Source organism: Orbicella faveolata, unplaced genomic scaffold (genome assembly GCF_042242905.1).
Source record: "Orbicella faveolata isolate gen_17 unplaced genomic scaffold, um_ofav_v1 contig_12, whole genome shotgun sequence".
In the NCBI taxonomy this organism is placed as follows: Eukaryota; Metazoa; Cnidaria; class Anthozoa; order Scleractinia; family Merulinidae; genus Orbicella; species Orbicella faveolata.
Genome location: NW_028301539.1, coordinates 30,429,087 through 30,452,195, shown reverse-complemented (window position 1 = coordinate 30,452,195; position 23,109 = coordinate 30,429,087). Strand labels below are relative to the sequence as shown.

At 40.1% G+C, this 23,109-nt stretch overlaps 1 protein-coding gene and 1 long non-coding RNA gene across 3 annotated transcripts; one reads left to right on the top strand and one right to left on the bottom strand.

The window, feature by feature from the left end:
- Positions 1–13,697, top strand: LOC149117502 (uncharacterized). The gene is made up of 2 exons (XR_016205678.1): positions 1–73; positions 13,235–13,697. It is a non-coding gene; the product is annotated as an uncharacterized LOC149117502 (long non-coding RNA).
- LOC110060367 (uncharacterized) lies at positions 2,476–17,576 on the bottom strand. 2 transcript variants are annotated; one of them, XM_020767137.2, is made up of 6 exons: positions 17,168–17,576; positions 6,568–6,726; positions 5,712–5,799; positions 5,283–5,392; positions 4,669–4,818; positions 2,476–4,482 (listed from the first exon to the last, which is right to left on the bottom strand). In XM_020767137.2, the coding sequence occupies exons 1-6, from the start codon at positions 17,300–17,302 to the stop codon at positions 4,192–4,194; spliced, it is 933 nt and encodes a 310-aa protein (XP_020622796.1). In that variant the 5' UTR covers positions 17,303–17,576; the 3' UTR covers positions 2,476–4,191. The 2 variants fall into 2 exon arrangements, with proteins under 2 accessions (XP_020622796.1, XP_089139415.1); XM_089283289.1 differs by lacking the exon at positions 17,168–17,576 and adding an exon at positions 8,243–8,509.
- Positions 17,577–23,109: the final 5,533 nt, after the last annotated feature.

Sequence of the window (23,109 nt, the reverse complement as noted above, 5' to 3'; positions counted from 1 at the left end):
TGGACAAAACATTACAAGCACCCGCGGTCGAATTGCTCGGAGGTCTCCAAACCGCTCGATCGAGCGCATGAAGGTACTGAGACTCTACAAAGCGGTTCTGAATCCTTTTATGTTATTCTTCAGATAAATTCCTCGACAAATGAATCTCGATCAAGCTAATGAAATACCAACTATTCTAAGTGTTTACCCCACTGTTTCGATGATCGCGAAGAAACTCGGCTTATATGTCCTACTTTCACTGACCAGTGTAGATGTTATTCGGATTTCTCAGCAACTAGCTAGCTAGTTACAGCCTTGTCCTGTTTTTTGGTTCGACATACATTGTACGTAAATGGTGTCTACCAGCTTGAGGAGAAAGGAAAGTAAATTTCGTAAATATTGTTTTTGCACGTATCAAGAAATGGTCTATTGTAGTGGGTCCATTTTGGTGATTTAACACAAACAATAGCCCTTTTGTAAGATCAACAAGATTTTCCCGGAAGTCGTGGCGTAGCTGTAAGTACAAGTTGATTCCGTGAAAACGACTGAATGAGTAAGTTTCATCTTACACCAAATATAAAACTCTTTTACCTGCTTTGAATATGATAGCAACTGTTTTACAATAGTAGATTATTCGCATTTCAGACAAGCTTTTTGGGAAATATCCGACACAAACGAAATTGAAACAGTTGTTATCGATTAAGTGACGCTAGAAACAGTATATTAGGCTGGTAGCCATGGTAGCTTAACGAGGTTGATGTAAATCGGTCGAGTGTCAGTGGAACAGAAAGTCATAAAATTCTCCACTGCTTCAGTTCCATTCGTCCTTAAAATCCCATTGATGTCCTAACCTCCTTCAGTCGTTCAGCGTAGGTTTACTTCTATAACTTTGTTGCACTGTACACTATTTTACAACTTTTCGTATACATTCAGTAGAATTACTCTCTTGATGATATTTGCTTATATATGACAATCTACGATTGCAAGAGATTAAGATCATATTCTCTTGATGATTGCCGATGCTTCACATAAAACATGCAGAAAAACATACATTTTCTTTCTAGATCAAAATAACAGTTTTCTAACCAAGGATCACTTCATGCTACAGAAACCGGGATAAGCTCCGGCCTGAGAGCCACTTGGCGCGTATGCAGACTTTACCTTCTATATTACCTTTACCTAAATAAGGATCAAACGCCTTCACTTGTTTTTCTGAGTGACCAAACTGTACAATGCGTGCTGTAAGAAAGGATCTGGGTAGGAATGCTAGAATCCCTGACAGTTCAAATTTCAGCCTGTTTCTCAGCCATCAGTAAACTTTGGCACAATTTTCGGCTATCAGGTGAACCCCTCTAGGTCAATTGGTCTTCGCTACTCAATGCGACTAGTGTTTTCCTAATTTAGCTGACGGTCTCACTGTCACTCCCTGAGTTTGCGCAAAATGTAACCACTTGTGTTTGCCACAGAGACTGCATTCCCAATTGAAGCAATGCATAAAATGTTTGGCTCACTATTTGATGATTACCGAATAAAGCACGATGAAGAAAATGTTGTATACTGCGACAAACAGGAACAGACCAAGTAGCCAGCGAGAAGTATTTTTCGCTTTATCCATGAGCGCCAAAGCCGCAGGATGGAACACTTGGAATTTCACTTTTCCGTACGATGCACGAATGAAACCAATTTCTTTGTCATAAGTCGAAAGAGCGATCATTTCCAGCTCCGAGTGAGTTACCTCATACAAGGCGTTCAGAGTTTGAAGGTCGTTCTTTACTGGTTGTTTCTTGACGATTGGAAGCGTCTTGCGGTTGACCCATTCGTTCTGGAAGTAAATGACCAGCATTGGGCAATCAGCGACCAGAGAAACTATTGCACCAGTGAGAGAGGCTGCACCAGCAAAACTAAACGCGAGGACGACTACTGCAAACCACAGCGGAACACCGCGGTACGCGGGTAACGATGCTCCGGGAATGAAGGCTCTGCTCTCCTCAATGAAGATATTGGTGAAGCTATGCACCGACGCCCGAGAAATGTTTACCTCCTGGCCAAAATTTTCAATTGTAGTCTCTCTGTAGCGACGAATCTCGGCGGCCGTTGTCACGGGCATTTCAATAGAATGGTTATAAAAACCTGAAGATCAAAACACTAGAAGGAATTACTTATATCATAACGTGCTTCGTAACGGCGGCAGTATCAATAAACTATACTTCGTGCAGTGGGTAACTATGGTGCACTTCAGCTATTGCAGCTGTTAGGTATGGAAACCGATGGAAAGTAATGACAAATAAAGGTCTCGTGAGCTTCGCAACGACATCTAAGTTACAGAGGAACGCTGTTAGTTTTAGGCTTCTTGGCCTTTCTGGGAAAAATCGGTAACTTGAGACAGTGACACGGCTTACCCCGGGGACTCCTCCCACCAATACAAAAAGTGCCAGGTGTACCGCACTATTTTCGTCGAAATCTGATTCCGAACAACATACACTGAAGACGTAGAAGTCGCGATGACTTATTGATTTATTGATTGATTGATTTTGATATCTTCTCCCTTCATGGGAATTTAGAGGTTTGGGAATCTTAAATTAGTCAAACAAGGGGCGCTACGTTCGAATCACAAGATGCTCCTGCTGGCCTGAAAAGGTCGTCATCTTCAGTGCGGATATGAGAAAGATACCCTTGACTAGCTAGCGGTCTCTGACCGTCTGAGAATCGTACTAACACACCTTCATTTTAGAGGCTCAACATTCTACAGTAGCTCGAGCTGCTGTAACATTCCAGCTTTGTTGATCGTAGCCAATTGTATTGTTTGATTCAAACAAAGACATATCAGCCACTGTTTTGCAAACAAGGCACTGTTTTTTTCCCTTTGTAACCAACCCAAAATTACTTTCAATAATAAGGCCTATTCGGCTACTGCTAACCCAAAAAGAAAAACATTTTAAAAGTCCATAGAACAAATAATAATAATAATAATAATAATAATAATAATAATAATAATCACTTTATTTAAGTATCGATGTATTTAGGACTAATGCGCTAAATGGGAACACTGTAAATAAATAAACAAATATCTCAAGTATAACATAAACTATTAAGAATCCCAACTGGTGGGAGGCTTACCAGTTGGCTATTTACACAACGCGGTCGAGGAGTTAAACTCGGGGCTACCGAGGGACCAGGGACCTCCAGATTTCAAATCCAGCGCCCTAAACCACTCGGCCAAGCCGCCTCCCTGAGGCTAATTGAGGCTGAAAGCCTTATTGTCCATGTTTACTCAGTCTTTCTTCCTTTTTCGATGGATTTAAACAGTCAAGAATCGAATCTGTAAACTAGAAATAGACTTTAAAGCTGAGCTTGTCGCAGTATCTAATACGAATATCTTTAATCTTGCGCCATTGTTTGTAAAATTCTTCCTCTTCAAACACTTACGAAGAGTAGCTCGTTTAGTGTGGTCAATTAGCCTAGCCTAGCCTAGTCCAAAAATCAAGAATCAAGAATCAATCAGAATCAATCTGGGAAACTTGTGATTGTGTGGAAAACAATGCAAATTTTGCTAGTTTACATTCATAACCGGCCCTTGGTCTGTCTTCTCTAAGCTTTACACTTTGGAAACTAAAATGCCCTCGGCTGTATACATTTCAGCTCTAAAACCAGTAATAGGGAACTGAAGTAAACCACGACGACGACGGCAATGTGAACGTCACAAAACAAAAGGTTTAATTAGCAAAACAATAGCTGTGCACGTGCGTTATAAATCGTTGTACATTTCTTTGCCGTCCTCTGCAACAACAACAATGTGAAATGACCAAGTTCCGCGTCGTCTACGAAACGTGGACGACGACGGCTAATTTTTCGTATTTCCAGTTGGAACTGAACGCCGTCATTGCATATTTAGCTTAAGCACGTTTTTAGAGCCATTGGCGTACCCAACAGATCAAGACAATCGCAAGTTTCGCTTGTAAAATATAAATTCATTTTTTACTAGTCGTCGTCCTCGGCGTCGTCGTCGTCGTTGCTTAAGCTCCCTAATGACTGAAGAACACTGAAAAATGTCGTCATGATTTTCCCCGATCAGCTCTTTCACCAATGCCTGGGCCTAATTCCCAGGCCTTGAGCATGCTCTTATCAGTGACGTCAACAAGATAACGACCTCAGCACGTGACTCGAAACGACAATGCCGCCAACGAACTAAAGAGGCCTAAGTTCCACCGATGGTCAGCTCGTCGTAAACAGTGAAAGTCTTCTACTACCCGACACTGAACGAGCAACGGTGTTACAGTCACTGATATCGGCGGAGCCCGACGAAGACCTCCGATTAAACCACGAAAATCTCCGAAGTACCGACTGAGATTTGTTAGTCTCTTCCGGCGATTTTCCGTCTTCCTTGTCGTCCTTGTGAAGAATAGCGTCCGCAGCACTCTTGAACACTTCTTTGACATTCCAACGTGTTTTGGCACAGCATTCCACGTAGTCACGCGCTCCTATAGACTGGGCAACTGAAACAGCCTGAGGAGAGATATAAATTCGAATTTTAGGGGCGATTATCAAACCAAATTCAAGCAAAGATGTGTATACGGTATTCTAGAAACTCGAACAGCCGTTACAGTGGCGATGGAGTAGATTTTCGATTCATTTCTTTTAACAAACTTGGCGAGTGCGCGCACTAGCACTATCTAAATGAGCAATACATACCCTCATTCTGCTGATGCTGTCACCTTCGTCTGGCTCCTGTCCTGGTACCGTCAGATAGAACTGCAGCGCCGAGTCAGTGCGCAAGTCATTTTTACAGCCAATCAGCAGGTACGGTACTCCTGGGCATGCGCTGTTGACTTCAGGCACCCACTGAATAACATAAAGATACATGAATTACTGACCAGCTAGGACCACCATGAGTATAACTTCTTAAACTCAAAACCTAAAAGACATATTTTCATTGGTGGAAAGCTGAAAATAATGGTCTTGTTTTGTTAAAAAAATGCTTTCCAAGTACACTTAAGCTATAAAAGTTACCATGCACTGAAAGCCTGATGTGTGATGTCATGTGTGATGTCAAATTGAAAACGCTCCCGACGTGTCTTGAAAGAAAATCGTTTAAAAACTTTTTGATCACAATTTTGCAGTCTCCTCGACAATTCACTTCATATTTTCATCTCGATGCTGCATCATCGGTTCGTGTACGGGTGTGGGTACTAAGTCAAAATTTTGGCACTGATTAGATCAAAAATGTAGCAAAATTGCAGTGTATAATAGTGTCCATTTAACAGGTGGAATAAGCAAAACTGAAAGTAGTGTACGCATATGTCTACCTTGTTAACGACGCTCTGCAAAGATGGCGGATGACCAATGTCAAAACAGATTAGGATGACGTCAGAATCGCGGTACATCTCCCTTCTTATACTCTCATAGTCCTCCAAGCCTGCATGGTGGAATGCAAAAGTTAAAAGCAAGTAAAACGACAGTATCCTAGTTGTGAATCACTTTTGTATTTTATTTCTACACCACGGTTTTGTGGAAGCGGAGGAGACCGCGGATTCAAATCCTCTTCCCTGCCACTGGATAGATTAGCGTTTGCTGGCCCAAATTAAACTTCTCCACGCTTTGTAATGTATTTTTAACAAGTCTGTGTTCAGTTTACCATATTTGATTACTTATTTCAGTGTCACAAATTAGTACACCAGTGTCAATCACTTCGAAAAAAATTTTAAAAAGTGATTTCTGTTATCCGTTATCCTTACCAGATATTTCCCATAACATAACCTCCAATCTGCTCTCCTCTGTTGTTATGTCTGTTACGCATTCGTCAAATATGCAAGACTCCTCGGCCTGTAAAGAACACAAAACACACAACGTCACATGAAGAAAATATTTCCTCCTACTTTCCTCTGAAGGTCCTCCTAACAACTCCTAGACAAACAGTGACCCCCTGAAGTATGCGGTCTTATGCAGAGCAAGGATAAAGATGCTTGCTCTTCCATGTGGTGACTGAGGTTGCTTTGTTGTTGAATGTAACGCATGCGTGTATGCTATCACCTTATGTGGATTTTGTTTTTCAGTATGTTATTTGATGTCATGTTCTACGCATTACTCTTGTTTGTGAGGTTAAATGACCTAGAAGTCTTTAAAAGAGTTATGCCACTGAATTTCAGTTTCCTAAATTTCGTTAGTCTCAGTAGCAAATAATTTCCACGCGCATGTTAACGGAGCTACGTCACGGTTTGTGCATCTTCAAAAATTTAGCCTAAAATTTTTAAGTTGGTCGTTTGTCATCCGCGTCACAGTTGCAATCTTCTCCATCCTTTACCATGCATCCTTGTTCCTTTATAGTTTTTTATTATCTCTTTGGTGTTTTTCTAGCCTGTTCCAGGTTCTCGGTCAGTGGGAACAATCGAAAAAGCAGGTTCCCTCTCCTTTTCTCTCGCAGACCCCGCTCGTCGCCCGCCCGCTTTTTCGATCGTCCCCTGGGACAGGCTAGTGTTTTTCTACCTTAGTAAACTACTATTTTAAGGTTTCCTTCAATTTAATTTTGTATGTGGCCAAACTAACTCAAATTACTGTCACTGAGATCCTTTAAGAGTACCACTATCTACTTACATCAAAGTCGCTCTTAACAAGAGCATTAAGGAGACTTGTTTTGCCACATTCGCTATCTCCCACAACTGACAGCTTGTATCGCTCCGTAGCTTGACCTGCGTCCTCCAAACTTCCTTCTCCATTTGAATTAACAACCAACTTGTTGCCGCCATGTTCACTCTGTTTGATTCACAAATATTTTAGATATCAGTTAAGCGCAAAGCCCGGAGGGAGGGGATTCTATATAAAAAAAGGCGCGGGTGTTCGTCGAGAATTTGAAAAGAACCCCTAAGAGGTACCAAGGTCCTGTTCCGTGGGGGGGTGGCTTGAAATGTTTTTCACCCCTTAGACTTCTAAAACAACACGCTGTGACCTTTTTGAGGCACCGCTTTTTTAACCCCTGAAAGGTAGGACGAACACCCCCGTCCTTTTTCTACGGGAGCCCCCCCGCCCCCCGGAACGCAAAGATAACCTTATGTTGCTTGCAGGATGGTATGTGTCATGAAATGCTTTGTTTTTGTGGTTGTCAAAAAATTCGTACGTTTTCGCAGGAGTTTAACTTCGGTACTCGGTAGCTGTTCAGATCAACCCCCAACTTTATGTGTGGGCTTGCTTGATATGAAACTCGCAATATTATATTGAATGTAGATGAACGTAGATTGACAGGCAAAGAGTAGACAACGAAATAGCTGTCTCAAATGGTGCACTTCGTATACGAACATTTCAATTAATTTTACAGACACTAAGAATGGCGCTTATTATCTTGCCTTTCGAAACCTTTAAAAACAAATATGTTGCAGAAAAAATTGGCGAACTTATTATATAGAATACTGCAAAACTCATTTCTTAAAAACATATAGATAAAAAAGCACTTTTGAGTAGATGAGTCTGAGAATAACCAATATCGACTGTAATGTAACCAGTTGCAAAATGTAAACATTGAAAAAAAACTTTAATGCCAGTGAGAGTCCAATTACTGAAACCTTAAATGAACACACAGGCTAAAATTGGCTCACAGGACAAGGTTTTGGAAAAAATATAGAAAAGAAATAAATATTATTCGATCCTGCTGAAGAATATTATTATTAGGAAGGTATAAGACACCAAAAGACAAGAACCTTGGGAGATATATATTAATATGTGTCAGACCCCTCTGTATTGTAGTGTGCCTTCGGCGATAGTAAATGAGTACAAAATTAAAAACAAACTCAGATTGTCTTAATATACAGGCTAAAAAGCAATCAGAACGATCAGAACGCGCAAAGACTTGTAAAGTGGAGAAAAAATTTAAGATAACGGGTGAAAAAGAACCATTTTAGAGATCACATCTATTGCAATAATTTGCTGTATAAAGAAACCAGCGAATGCAGAACGAAAGAAATGTTATTACATGATAAGCGATTAGTTTAGTGTAAAAAAGAGCCTATTTGTTGTTGAATGACGCTTGATTTGCAGCGAACTTTTTACGTTAAATTGCTTAAAATTAAGGGAGAAAATTCTCTCGCTGTTTATGAAGATTTTATCATGCAAAGATGATTTGCTTTTCCAATGAAAGAACGTTCATATATTTTGCTATTAAAGGTGCAACGCTCTCTTTAGTATCTACTAAAGATATGATCATGTAATATTTACAACGAAACTATTAACATCGTAATTCAAAATTGGCCGAGAGAGAAATAGAATTTGAGTGACAAACCTCGCAAGAGACGTTGGGAAGGCTGACAGCTCTTTGCTTACGATTTCTGTGCAGTTTCATCTCGCTTGATTGAGGCACTTGTTAGAATTTAACGCACGAAAAATGACCCTCTTCGTTCATTTTGTATGAAAGCCGTTTGCAGGTTATCTCGAAAACTCAAGATGATTTGTTTATTTATTCAAATTTCCTCTCCGCAGTACAACTCGAATTTTTCAATCGGTCGATATTCATTTCCTGTCATTCAATTGGTTTCTTAAAAGCACGGTTTATTTTCATATTTCGAGAACTTTGCCAGATATGCAAATATCCTTTTTAGAAACACCTGTATCGCACGAGTGGTTTTCATAATTTCCCTTCTTGTGCAGTTAGCCTGTCAAAACTGAATTGAAATGGTCAGCCGGGTCTTTGCAACCCTTGTTAATTCTTTTTCCGTTTTTGTTGTTAAGTCTGTTTACACCGCATCATTCTTCACACACTCAATTAGACATCCCTTTTTTCCCAATAGTCAAGCCCTCGGGTTCTCTAGTCTCACAACTTAACATGATACTAGTGTTTACATTTGTGTTGGTGCTAATTTATACGATTCTATGGTGATCACTCATTGTGATGATTACTTTTAACTTTTAAAAATACATCAAATTTCCTTCAGGAAAGACTGTTCACTTTCATTGGGTTCTTTTCAAAGCGTGAAAACTAAATAATAATAATGATAATAATAATAATAATGATAATGATAATGATAATGATAATGATAATAATAACTTTATTATTATATAAATATTGTTCTATCCGTTATTTGTAGTAAGAAATCTAACGGATCGAATGGAAGGTGAATGGTGCTTGCTGAAGCATTCTTAAAACAAGAAATTTTCAGGGTCCGTCCACACTATGCTAGAGAAAAAAACGGAGGTTACACCCTGAAAACGCACCTAGTCTTTTCCGTCCACGCTACGCCGGGGAAAGCTGAAAACCCAACAAGAACCGATCATGTTTGATTTGTGGTTGGGGAAAACTTGGACAGGGAAATCACAATATTATCTTGATGTCTTCGTTTTCGAAAAGCTGCGTTTTCAAAATGTCTTCTGTCCACACTAAAACGCAAAGCCAGCGTTTTCAAATTCCTCCGGTTTGAAGAGCGTTTTCGAAAAGCTCTGTTTCCCTGACGGATTAGTGTGGACGGTAGGCCTAACCGCAGAGGCCCGTAGAAATAAAGCTGCTGTGGCTAATTCCTCTGGAGTAGTGTGGACGGACCCTAAAAGTAACGTTCGTCGACGTTTCCAGTGGCGGATCTAGGGGAGGAGCCTGGGGGGCCTGGACCCCCCTTATTTTGGGTGAAAAAAGAAAAATATCACAAAAGGAAGAAAAGCCGGCAGGGCAAGCAAAACAACCCGCCCCACCCCCGTTAGTTCAAGGTCTAGATCCGCCACTGGTTCCGATGTAACCAGATGTAACCAACATCATTATCAAGATTGAAGTTCGATTAATGTCAAAGCTGCTAAAAGAGTTGAATTATAAATGTGTTGAAAATAATTAGATGGCATTTCCGTGTGGAAGATTTTATGCAAAAATGCTGATAGAAGAGCTTCGCGCAAATCGAGTCCTACTGCACTTTTAGTGATGGTTTCCGGAGAAATCTGACAAACAACGAATCAGGAATGACAATATTCAGCGAACACCCCGTTTTTCAGTGCGATTGTGTCTTGTTGAAATACCAGTGGGAGGGGGGGGGGAGCACTTAACCCATGTGTGGGCGATAGGATGCCGCTGGAGATTTGAAACCCTGACTCCGCCTGTTTACTAGCACGTGTCTGACGCAAAGAATTGAGTAGAATACAGGTATTCTGACGGGCCAGGTAGCAGATCTCGCAAGGCCTCGCATGTTAAGGAAACGTTATATAAAACAAACAACAGAAACAATGCCCCTAACCCCAAATTAATAGAATTACAAGCTTACGAGAGCTGCTGCCTGATCAACCGAAACTGGCAAGTACTTGTACGTAATTAGCATTTTTAATTTTTTTGTTGTTTTTTTGTTTTTTTTGTAATGAGCACCTTTTTTCCAATTACATACTTTTCCAGTCTGTAATTAGCATATTCTTACCACGTTTATTCCTCTTTAATTAACTGATATTTTAATTAGTATTTATACAATTATTTTTATCAACTCTAATTTATTATTATTATTGTTATTATTATTATTATTATTATTATTTAGTAAATAACATTTACTGACATCGAAGTACAGTATATTACATCAACTCTAAGTTTGACTTGATAATGACGTTAGCTAAACGTAGAAACGTCATCGTTTAACATAACTTTCTTAATTTCTTCTTAATTAGTACTAAGAAATATTTGATTGCAATTTTTTATAGTTAAATAATTATTTTCTTTTCGTTAAAATTATCCGATGTTAACTGACGACCTACTGAACATCAACAAACGTCTCTGAGGTTGGTTCACTGAGAACAGAAAATACCAATAATAAAGTGTATTATCGTTTGTCTCACGATGTAGTCACTTGAGATGTAGATCGCGACGTTTCGACTGCTTACTGCTAGTCTTCTTCAGGCGATAAGGTCGACTGATTGCACGGAATCATTTATATCACAAAGGTCGGCTGTGATTGGTGCATTTCGATTCTCCTATTGTTCCATTATTCCGGCGAGTAGCTGTTCCCTCAGTGGTCCGCTGTTGTACCGTTCTCCTGTTGTTGTGTTTCTTGATCGTGGGTATCCATGCTTCAGGAATTTCAATTCCACTATCCCTGTTGATGTTGTTAGGGTGAAGTCTTATGTGACTTCGCCTCCACCATCGCCAGTGAAGAGATCCAGGACCACGAGATCATAGTGTCTTTCGACGTAGAGTCACTGTTTACCAACGTACCGATCGAGGGCGCCGTACAAGCCGCGCTACAAAAAATGGAGAACGACGCAGACCTGGCTGACCGCACGACACTTACACCAGTTCAAATCGCGGACCTCTTGAATTTCGTATTAAGATCTACGTACTTCCAGTACAACGGATCGATTTACGAACAACGAGACGGCACAGCCATGGGGAGCCCTGTATCCGCGGTTATTGCTAATCTCTACATGGAGATATTTGAAGAACAAGCAATAGAGTCCGCACCTTGCAAGCCTAAGATCTGGAAACGCTACGTAGATGATACTTTCACCATCCTGGATCGGGATAGAGTTGACGTCTTCCTGCAACACCTGAACAGTCAACAACCATCAATCCGTTTCACCATGGAGATCGAGAACAACAACAAGATCGCCTTTCTCGACACGTCAGTTTACAGAGAACCTGATGGCCGCCTTACCACCAGTGTCTACAGGAAACCAACACATACTGATCAGTACCTAGCGTATGATTCACACCACCCTCGTTCAGTAAAGCGCGGTATTGTGAAGTGTCTGTACGACCGGGCTAAACGTCTCGTCACCAAACCATCAGTAATCGCTGGAGAGAAGAAACATCTGTCATCTGTACTTGTTTCTAACGGATATCCCTCCTCTTTTGTACAGAAGATCACAAAGGCACGAACGACCCCAAGAAGAGAGCCTGTCGCGGAATTTAAATCCACCGCCGTTTTACCTTATGTCCAAGGAGTTTCGGAGTCTCTCCGACGCTGCCTAGAACAACAATGCATTCGCACCGTCTTTAAGTCCGACACGACACTTCGGTCACACTTAGTGCGACCAAAGGACACCGTCAACCCGGCTAAACAAGATGGTGTTGTCTACAGGATTCCCTGTGAGTGCGGCAAAGTCTACATCGGGGAAACAGGGAGATCTATGCAGGAGAGGATCAAAGAACACGACAGCGATATACGACTCGCCCGAACCCAGACCTCCGCCGTTTCTGAACACACCCACGAGACCGGCCACTATCCTATCTGGAATGAGGTCAAGTTTATTGATCGAGATCCTCACTGGTACACACGTAGGGTCAAGGAAGCTATTCACGTAAGACTTCACCCTAACAACATCAACAGGGATAGTGGAATTGAAATTCCTGAAGCATGGATACCCACGATCAAGAAACACAACAACAGGAGAACGGTACAACAGCGGACCACTGAGGGAACAGCTACTCGCCGGAATAATGGAACAATAGGAGGATCGAAATGCACCAATCACAGCCGACCTTTGTGATATAAATGATTTCGTGCAATCAGTCGACCTTATCGCCTGAAGAAGACTAGCAGTAAGCAGTCGAAACGTCGCGATCTACATCTCAAGTGACTACATCGTGAGACAAACGATAATACACTTTATTATTGCATCTACCACGATGAATAACAACAACCTTTTCCTCGACAGAAAATACCAAATTTAACAACAGCAATGGCGCAAGCATTCCTTGTTCAGGACACGTCTACTACCGTCTAGAGACTACTTACGTAATATGATACACCATGTTCAAGGCAGCTAGGCCGCAAAAAATACCCTTTCTCCAGCGGTACGTCCTCGTATAGGCCATATGAGGCATTATCACACAACTGAGATAGTTGAGGGTTAAAGTAAATCAATCAAATTGCTCCATTGCCGTCCAGTATTCTCCAAGTGGTGTTACCACTCTTTTATGGCTGACTTTTCTAAATATTTAACTCATAGTAACAATTTCGTTTTTTCTTTATTTTTCAACGTTCTTTTATTCTCTTTATTGTGTAAACTTTAAGTTGGCTCTTAATCACAATTGCTAGGCTGAAGTTACCGATGTCTTTCCAGTCCGTGATTGTGGTATTTTTTTTTTTTCACTTATCCGACATTTTCAACCCGGTGAAAAATCTCTTATTAACCAATCTTGCTCAGAACCATGTTGGGAGCACATCGACCCTTGGTCTCTTCTATGTGGAACTCGCTGAGCTCGTTCGCACTGTCAACTCGGGGGCTCTCTTGCAGTACACGGACCGCGCGAGTGGTTAATAACATACGTATTCCATGGTTGACAATACTGAACCTGTTGTGTTTATTTTTGTTGCAGGTTGGCTGCCATGAGTTGCTATCAGAAGAAAACAAATTTTCTCTCGCATGATAGATAATTTTTTAATCTCTTTTCCATTGTTTTTTCTTTTTCCGTAAAAGCGGTGTTACGTGTCAGCCTCTCGAGAATGAACACATGCCTCTGTTTGAACCTGAATTTTGAAAAGTTTTTTTAGACAACTTTTTTTAAAAGGGTGTTTCAGCACATTATTTTAAGAGCTTTTAAACAGTCGACAGTGTATAAACAGCTTTTGAACTTAATCATAACTTTTCCGTATGTTTACACTTCTGAGAAATGGTAACTAGACTACCTCTGAAGTATTCAGATGCATCAAAATTGTCAAAAGGAGTAATTGTTTTCTATTCATAGATGAAGGAGGGGTTATTCTGTAATTTAAAGTTCTAGGCAAGAGAGGGTAGGTTTATTAGAGCGGACAGATTAATAAAGAGAAGGTCTTAACGAAGGTTTTTCGGTATTTACTTAAGTTTTGACGACATGCACAAATATTTTAAAACTGTATGATTCAAAGGGCTTCATCGCCGTTTAGCAGCGCCGAGAAGTGACAGAAATAAAGGACGAAAAACGAAGCGTAACAGAATTTTCCTTGCCGTGATTCGAGGTTTTGCATAACGTGATAAACTGCATGTGTAATAAATCTTTTCTGATCATACAGTGATCCACGGTGCTATTATAAACCAATAAAATTTAGCCATTCAGTTAATGACCTGCCCACGCACTGTGTATGAATGACGAAGAGTCCAATATGAAAGTCTTTCCTGTTTCAAGTTTATATTTGGTTTTAAGTCGGCATGTGATCAATATATATTTTTTTTGTTTCGTCGAAAGTGCCGTGACTTCGCGGAGGTTGAACTTGATATATGGCTCACTTAAAATGGCGGCGTCAGCGCAGAGTAGCAGTTTAAAAGTGCTTTAAGTACTTCAACTCTGGCAATCAGATCATCATCAGTTTTTGTAAACAAGATCTCACCGAATGGCGCTTGACTCACCTAAAATGAGGAACTGAATTTTCTTATCGCAAAATACAGCTTCCTTGGCGCCAGAATAAAAGCAACGAAATCTTTGTTTGTACACTCGGTGAGTCGATTAGAGTTTGTCTTCAGAGCACTATCATATCTGACGTCATTAAAACAGTAAAATCTTAAACCACTATGCGTATTCTTTAAAGCTGTTTGACATGTCTAAAATACTAACACTGACCACGTTCATGCAAATTTTATTTCTTTTCCCAGAGTGTTTTCGTTTAAGACACAGCCTTTGAAATTTACGATGGCTCAGCTGCGTTTAAGTAAGCTCTTTGAATGGTACAAAGTTCATTCAACCTATTGTTAGATATCTATGTGGAGTAAGTGTTTTGTTGTTAAAAAGCTGAAGGAAATAAGAATATTTTAGAATAGTTTGCCATCAGTGTCAGTTAGAACTGAACGATTACGAAGTGCTAGCTTAGTGATTAGAACGTTGGCCGCCATTTTGAGCTGAGAGCGACAAGAAAATTCTGGTCTCTTCTCTGACTCACAAAATTCCCTTGCGTTCGACAAAAATTTCGATAAGAGAAACTCTCTGTCCTTAAAATTTATTCAATTGCCGTTATCCTACAATTAAAACAGTGTCTAAAGTCAATTTTGCTTTTAATGGAAGAAAAACACTATCCTGCTAACCAGTGCCGAAGTTTATAAATCGACTTGCCGTTTTCAAACAACTTAAACATTACTGTACACTGATAAATCACTATTCAGTATACAACCGTCCATGGTTAGCAGATTGCGTAATGTATATAATAATAATTCATTTCTACAGCGCCAATGCACTAATTGCCTAAGGCGTTAATGAAGCCTGGAGAGGTTTTATGGTAAAATGAAAGCTAATGAATATACGATGCAGGTAATCCATTTGCACAACATGTACGTGACAAAGACTGAATCAGTAAATATAAACCATGTTATTTAGTCGTCCATGTTTAAAAATTGAAGTGTCCCCTTATCAGCAGTTTTTGTGGCAGGTTTTAAGCTCCGTCTTGTTTTTGGTGCAATTTGGCAAGCGGTAGCCAAAAACAAAACAGACTGCAATTAACAATTTGACTTCTTTTAAAAAATGTTCCCTCAAGAGGTTCTCTATCTTTAAAATATAAAATAATTTCCTGTTCTCAGGGCGCAATAAAAGTTAAAAGTGGGCTGTTTCTTTCGGCTCATCCACACTTCATCAGCCACAATAAAATAAAACGTGACTGTAAAGAAGAGTTATATCATGTTCATTTGGGTCTCGAGGGGACTAAAACAGGGTTACAGATGCTCTCTGATTCGAAACCATTGTCTCTTCATTTTCAAAGAGGGCTTTCGTTAATGGATTTCAATTCCCTCCCTTGTGCCACGTTTGAACGTCGGTTGTGTCCTGGTGTACCGGTACACAGAGGGAATAACCATAACCGTTCTCCTTTCTTTACGAACCTTTGTTTAGCTGTTGAACATTGCTGGGTCTTTTGTATCAGTTCTTGTGAACCGGTACACGAGGACAGAACCTGAACGTCTTACTTTCTGTGGCGAGAACTTTTGTTTTGTTGGAATCCACTGAGTGTCGCTTGGACAGGCGATGTTCATGAATATCTGATAGATTTTTCAAAAAATGTTCCTTAACTCTGGTTTCTAATAAACGAGAAGTTTCTACTAGCTAATGAGAACCCCTTACAGAAGAGTATGTGTGTGTGCAGAGCCTTAATATGGTTGAAAATAGAAATGGGTAAATTACCGTAGCGAGAGATTGCGTCCTCTTGTACACCACGCCCGTGAAGAGTCGTGCATGGAGCTAATGTTTCAATCAGCCCGCGGGTATGTACATACGAATGCAATGAGACAATTATTGTGCAGACTTCTTTGTTATTCTACAAAATCAGCGTTTCCATCTTAGCCGTAATGCATGAGTGATGACAGTGACCTCTTTCGCGCGCTCAAAATAACTAGACTGACCCGTGCGATATATGTGACAAATGGATTAACATCTTTTCAAGCCGGAGTAGTGTTGACTTTTACAAACGCCACATGTGAAAGTTGTCCAACCGTGTTTGTATATAAGATAAAGGTTGCACGTAAGGCCGGTGAATGGAATTAATACGTGAGAGCATTCTTCTGTTTCTATATTTGCTCAGCACTTGAACAAACAGTCATAAGACGAGAAAAATGAAAACGAAATAACTCACGCAGGGAACCGCGCTTACAAGACATTGAGACAATTCTTTCACCCGCTGGGATTTTGAGTAATTTTAGACGCTCTTTGTTCAGCACCGTTAATATTGTAGTCCTTCAGGTCTATGATCTAGAAGCTACGTTTATGCAAAATAATATTAAAAGTGGGAAGGTTTTCCGCATCACGTTTCTATATTAAACTCACGAGTCTTTCCATTCGTAACTGTATTGTTTATGAGTAAGCGGGCTAAGAAAAATAAGTTTATATCGCCCAATATCGTCTTACGCCTTTCAACACACTCCATGTCTGAAATGAAACTCTCGATCTTACAACTTACCGTGACAAAAAGCGGAAAGATCGAGCATTTAGCGCAGAATAGAAAATGAATAAAAACAATTTAACATAATTAGCTCTGCATGAAGGCGGCTCACGAAGAGCTGAACCCAACGAAAATGATTGAAACTTAATCCTTCGAACATTATGTAACCGAAAATTGTAACGTAAAAGAAAATAGGTACTTGCACAGATGTGCGATTATGGAATTAATGTCATGGAAAATGGCATTGAGTCCAGTCACAAATAAAAACTGATGCTTTGTTGTTTGATCAGCGACAAAAAAGCAGAAGTTATTAGTGACAGGAACCTGTAGCAGAACCTGTAGGCGATCTTAACATGCCATGTATTGTGTTGCCAGTTTTGAAATACATTTGAAAACTTATATGACTGAATTTTACTTACCAAACGAATGGAGTTCGTGGAATTTCTTCGTTGAGACTCCTCCGCTAGCGCTTGTAAAGCCGTTAGATGTTCTGGATCTATTGTCGGTTCTGTAATCACTGGAAGCGCGCTTCGTCTTCGCGCCATTAAAATCATGAAGACCGCCGAGATCTCTGTCGAGAATTCTGCCCCTCAATTCAACCTTATAAGCTCTTCTCGTAGCAGTGTAGTAAGCGTTCCTCAAAGCACTCAAGGCCAAAAGGAATCCGGGTATTTTTAACTAACAGCTCGTAATCGAAGATACCCTGACCCTGTTTACATGTATCTGATTAAATCTGTCAGTGCTTTCACGCGTTTGAGTGACCAAGTGACGGTTCAACAGTTCCGCGGGTGGGCAGAAGATTCAACTCACGTAGTGCGTGCGCGGTTTCTGCACCTCTTTATACCTCACTTCCCGATTTTGTATTTCCGTCTATTTAACGAAGCATGTTCTTAATTGGAGTGGAAAACTAATAATTGGCCTCGTTTGAAGGATTTCGCAACTAATCGTTTTCTAATTACAAAGTTCGGTATAATGAAGACAATAAAGAAGTTCTTTTTTTGTCTCTTTCATTCCGCTTTTGTGCTTTGTAAACAGCGGTGGCTAAACAGAAAAGAATCATTCTCCGTATCCTGACGCCGGTTAATATAAAAGATCACAACAATACAAAATTAAATCAGGGCTGTGATAAATCTAATGAATTGTCTGAAAATGAATATTTTAGGGTTGTACTCTGATTTTTAGTAGAGCTGAGTCAGTCCTTGGCCTTGTATAAATTGAAACAGTTTTGTTTGAATAGTGTAACGACCTTTATTGGCAGAAGCGCATATTTTCGGTTTCAAACTGTTATAAAACCACTTAGCTTTTGGGTTTTTCACGTTAGAATGTTATCTCATAGCTATAGTGATTTGGTTAGTTCCACGCGTGGTTACGACGCGTTCTGCGAATGACTCCGCCCTCTACTTAATTAAGAAATTAATAAAGCACGAATAAGCATAGATGTGGAAGCAGAGTGCAAAAATAGCAATATGTAGAATGAAATGCCAATGAAATGAATTCATTCTTAAAGACAAGTTGACAGGGTGGGGTGGGAGAGTATGTCGTTGACGTAGTAGGAGGTAGAAGGTCAAGGTAAATGTTTCAGCGACCCATACAGATTGACTCACGTAAAGACACCGAAATGCAGTGAGATTATATTTTTCGGCTTTTTATTTAGTTTTTGTGGAGCAACGAATACGCAATTGCGTCAATGAAATGCGCCTCAGAGGGAATTTAAAAAGCAGGTCCAAGGCTTGGTACCATGATTCGATACAGGAGTCTCTCATGGAGAGAACTGTGAATTACATGCCTGGTGAAATAAAAAAAAAAAAACTTCTTCTTTCGAGGACCACAACCTGCGTTAGCAGTGAAAACCCCGGAATAGAAATTGACCTCGTGGAAATGTTAATTACAGTGCTAACAAGCCATATTTCTACTTTTTGTTGAAATATGCTTCCGGTGACGAGAAGTATCTTACAGAAACGATTGCATTATACCCCGAATCCAAACAACCGGTTAAAATTTCTCTGAATTCTCTACTCAACCCCCGAGGTTCGGTTTTTCAGCCGGTTTCAAAATCACAGTAACTCTCATTCCCTTCCCACGTCAAACGCAGCGATAGTTCCGGCGAGCGGTTTCATTAGTTCAATAAGATGACCCATCAGGCTAAATGCTCTACTTAGTGGTAGCCAAAAACATATTTTGACTGTTTATTTTGCATCAGTCTCTTGAGATTAGTTTAGTCTCTAAATATTTAATTAAGTACAATCAAAACAAGATTTATATTACTTATCTGATCAGGCTATCTATTTCCACATGACTGGGAGTCCAGGTCAGATTTCAATTTAGTTTCGGTAGCAGATCTGAACACGTACGACTCTCTGTTCAGCAACCCTAATCAGAAATTACACAATAATTTACGATTATTTGGGACATAAATGGCTTTCGGCTACATCCAATGAGGATGCTGTACGCTTGGGACACTTTGCGTGAGATGACAAAGTTAGTTTGTAGATCCCATATTTGACCAGTTGACCCCGAGTTATAATCAGTCGATTCAACTAAAAAGATAACTGTGCTGAGACTTTGTTGATATTGAACTTTTAACTCGTTGCCTGATTATCTCAAGTGCCGTCATCAAATACCACAAAGTCAAGGCTCAGGAGCCTGGCCTCTCTTGTTAGCAAAAAAAAGAAAGGTCCCTACTGGGATTATGAGATTGAAAGCTTTGCTAGGTAACACGGAAAAACCGTAGAATTCCGAAAATAACGCCCCCCCCCCCCTCCATCCCCCCGAAAGTATCGATCCGCCTGAAAGTAACGGCCCTTTGAAGAAGTCAAGGTTAAAAAAGAGAAACTCTCTGATGGCAAGCGCAATGCGGATAGAACAGCTTGACTGTAGGATTGACCAACTTGAAGAGATATATAGTGTATTTGCATTTTTACTTCGAACTTAACTGAATGTTTCTTGAAACTATGATTTTATAAGCTGTATTTGTCTGTCAACAGAGTCAAATGATCGAGTGTAATTAGTTTTATTGCGTTATAATGCGACGATTTTACTGTCACCTTACAGTAAAGTAAGTAATAGCTTTATCAATGTGTCAATGTATTTAGTTTTCACAACTTATTGGGGACATAACAACAACAACAAAAAATTAAAATTATTTACACATAAGGAATAAGAATAAAAATGTATATACAATTAAAATATGTAGCATGTACGTATAAATTGTACCATAAAACAATGGGTATATAAGAGGTAGTCTCTAAAAATTGAAAAGGTTACAGCAGCTATTGTTGTTGTTTAAGAGTGACGTTAGGTCTTTTAGTACCAACACTTGGAGTATCTTTTGTTTATACAGTCTGTTTTGTTATATGTGGGTTGTTAGTAACACAAATAAACGGAACTTTTTGTTTCATGATACGCGTCCGCTTTGTCAGAAACGACTGTGAACAACTACCGTACAAGCGTTTTTTAACCATCTCAAAGTAACGGTTACCCGAAAGTAGCGGCCCCTTTTGCCTGCTAAATCCGAAAGTTACGGGGGCCGTTACTTTCGGAATTCTACGGTACCTGAACGTTTTTTTTTTTTTTTTTCATTTCAAGCAAATTTGCTCTAAAAGTTTTGGCAACGCTTTCATTGAGGATGTATGCAGAAATTACTTCTGACTGTCTGTCTGTCTGTCTCTGTCAGCCTTTCGACGAACAAAAAAGTAATTTGAATATATATTCAATAAAGGAATATCATAAATAACTCGGTAAGATGTGGTCGCATGGAGAAGTACACAGTGACAGGCCGCACCTCCTTGAAATAGGCTGATTTAGCAAGAGAACGGGAACGTCACTTAACGACGGCGCGCGCAGTACAAATACCCAAATATGGTCAAATTAGAACAGAATCTAGGTTATTCCGCGCGCCCTGCAGTCGTCATCTGACCATATTTGGGTATTTGTACTGCGCGCGCCGTCGTCAAGTGACGTTCCCGTTCTCTTGCTAAATCAGCCTACTATCTAGCGTAAAACTTTGTACGATCTTGTACTACAATGCAGAATTTTCAAGATACATAAGATTCTTAGTCTCTCTTGGCATTCATTTTGTAGATCCGCGTTCCTTATCGCACATAGTAACAACGTAACACCCAATAACGGCTAGAAGTCGAGCTTAAAGGATTATAGACGACCCGCTACGTAAATCAGTGTCACTTTTTTCGCTTCAAATATCCTTTATATTATTCACCACTTGTGGGATTTCAGAAACTCAGTCCACTGAGAACGCTCTTTGCGAGAAAGTGTAAATGGTGTGTTAATCCCAACAAATTGAAATTACTTGATCGAGATTCGTCGCCAGGACCTGTCACTCGGCTTTCAAAATTTAGTTAGAAACTCATTCGAGAACGTAACTACCACTGTCAAATGCAAGGCAACATATCTTCTTCTTCGACCATGACCCCATGTGGGTATAGGGCCAGACATTCTCCTTCGCTATGTCAGACGGTCACGAGCAGCCACTGTTGCCTCGCTCTATGAGCCAAAACCCAATGCTGTTCTTTCTTTTTCTGCGGTTCTCCGCCAAGTCTCTTTCGGACTGCCACGACTTCTTCTTCCCTCTGGGACGCAAGGCAACATATACCGGGCAAAAAATGGGGAAAATGGAACAAAGTTGTGGGTATACCTTGTTCAACTGTCTTAACGTGCGGAGAAACTGAAGAGTGGGAAGGAGGCGACAAGCCTTTAACCGCCACGCGCTAAATTCAGCAGATGAATGCCTTGCTTGGCAACTCTGGCCCAGTCATTTGTTTAGAGAAATGTTTAAAAGCGTCAGCGCAGCTACACGAAGATCTGTTTCCATCTTTCTAAGAACGCTTTAACACGTGTATGTACGACTGTTTTAACTTTAATAACAATAAAGTGTATTATCGCATGTCTCACGATGTAGTCGATCGTCACAGCAGTCACTTGAGATGTAGATCGCGACTTTTCGACTGCTTACTGCTAGCCTTCTTCAGGCGATGAGGTCGACCGATTACACGGTATCATTTATATCACGAAGGTCGGCTGTGATTGGTGCATTTCGATTCTCCCATTGTTCCATTTGTTCCAGAGACTAGCTTTCTCTAGTGGAGGTGAGCGCTTTAGGAAAATTATGTACTCGTTCAAATTTTAACTTGTATTTGTCTGGATTTATAAAAACAGTACCCTAGTGTTAAAGAAATCGCGTCCTGGTCAAGCGTTTCTTTCTCTCCAAAGGAGACAATGTAAAAATGAAAAGGAATACCAGTCTTTTTTTTCTTCCACTCTCTTATCTTCCCTTTCTTGCTTTCCTCTCTCTATGTTGTTTGTTGTTGTTGTTGTTGTTGTTGTTGTTGTTGTTGTTGTTGTTGTGTAATCGCTTGGAGTGATTTTAAGGCCTTTAGGAGTCGCGGAATCAAAGTGCATATGGGTGACGTGGTGCAAAGTATTGACACGGTTTTCATAAATCAGGTCACATATATAGACGACAGAAACTACCATAGTACTGAAACCAGGAGACTGACTGACTGAAACTATGGTAACGAAACACAGGACTCCTAGTCTAAACGAAAAGTCTATCGACTTTTATTTTTAAATTGACGCCGGTCCGGCACTTCAGCAAAATGGACATTTGGGCGTAAGTCCCGGCCACAGACAAACACTGCGTTTATGTCCCTATAAAAGAGCACCTTCCCGTTTAGTGGGCACTGTATCGAGGTCCTAAGGAAAGGAAATTGGATACTCTTTTGACGGTTAAGTAGCTTTAAAATTTCCGTTCAAGTGAATTTTGAATTATACTGAAAAGTGAAAAAAAATTTAATATTTAACTGAGAACGCAAAAACATCATGCAGCAAATACGGCCGACATAAAGGCTTTGTTTTTTTCTGCTTTTCTACTTCAACACTTGAACTTTCAAGATTTTTTATCTAAAATTCGCGTTCAACGAGGTTTCCTTGAAGATCCGCGAAACCATTGATTTTGAAACTGAGAACTTTTATTCATACAGCATTTCTTTAGTAATGTCTTGGGTCATCGGGTAGCTTCTGTTACACATAAACTATTCTTCCGCTCAATAACCACTGTTTAAATTTACTTGCATAGGAAATTAAACGAAAAGTGTCAAGTATAGAACAAGGCGAAAGGGAACAAAGTTTACTTTTCGACCAAAAGCAAACATTGATAAGCGATTTCTATTTGGGTCGCGAACACTTTCCATTTTAACTGTCCATCGTGGCTTTTACACAGTCCAGTGCTTTTGCTAATTGGGTCAGAGGGTAGAGTTTTCGGTTTCACTAAAATTATCTCGATGTTTTAAACTGTCAGGTCTTGAAGCGAAAAGGAAGTACGATTTATCACTTGTGAAAAATCATC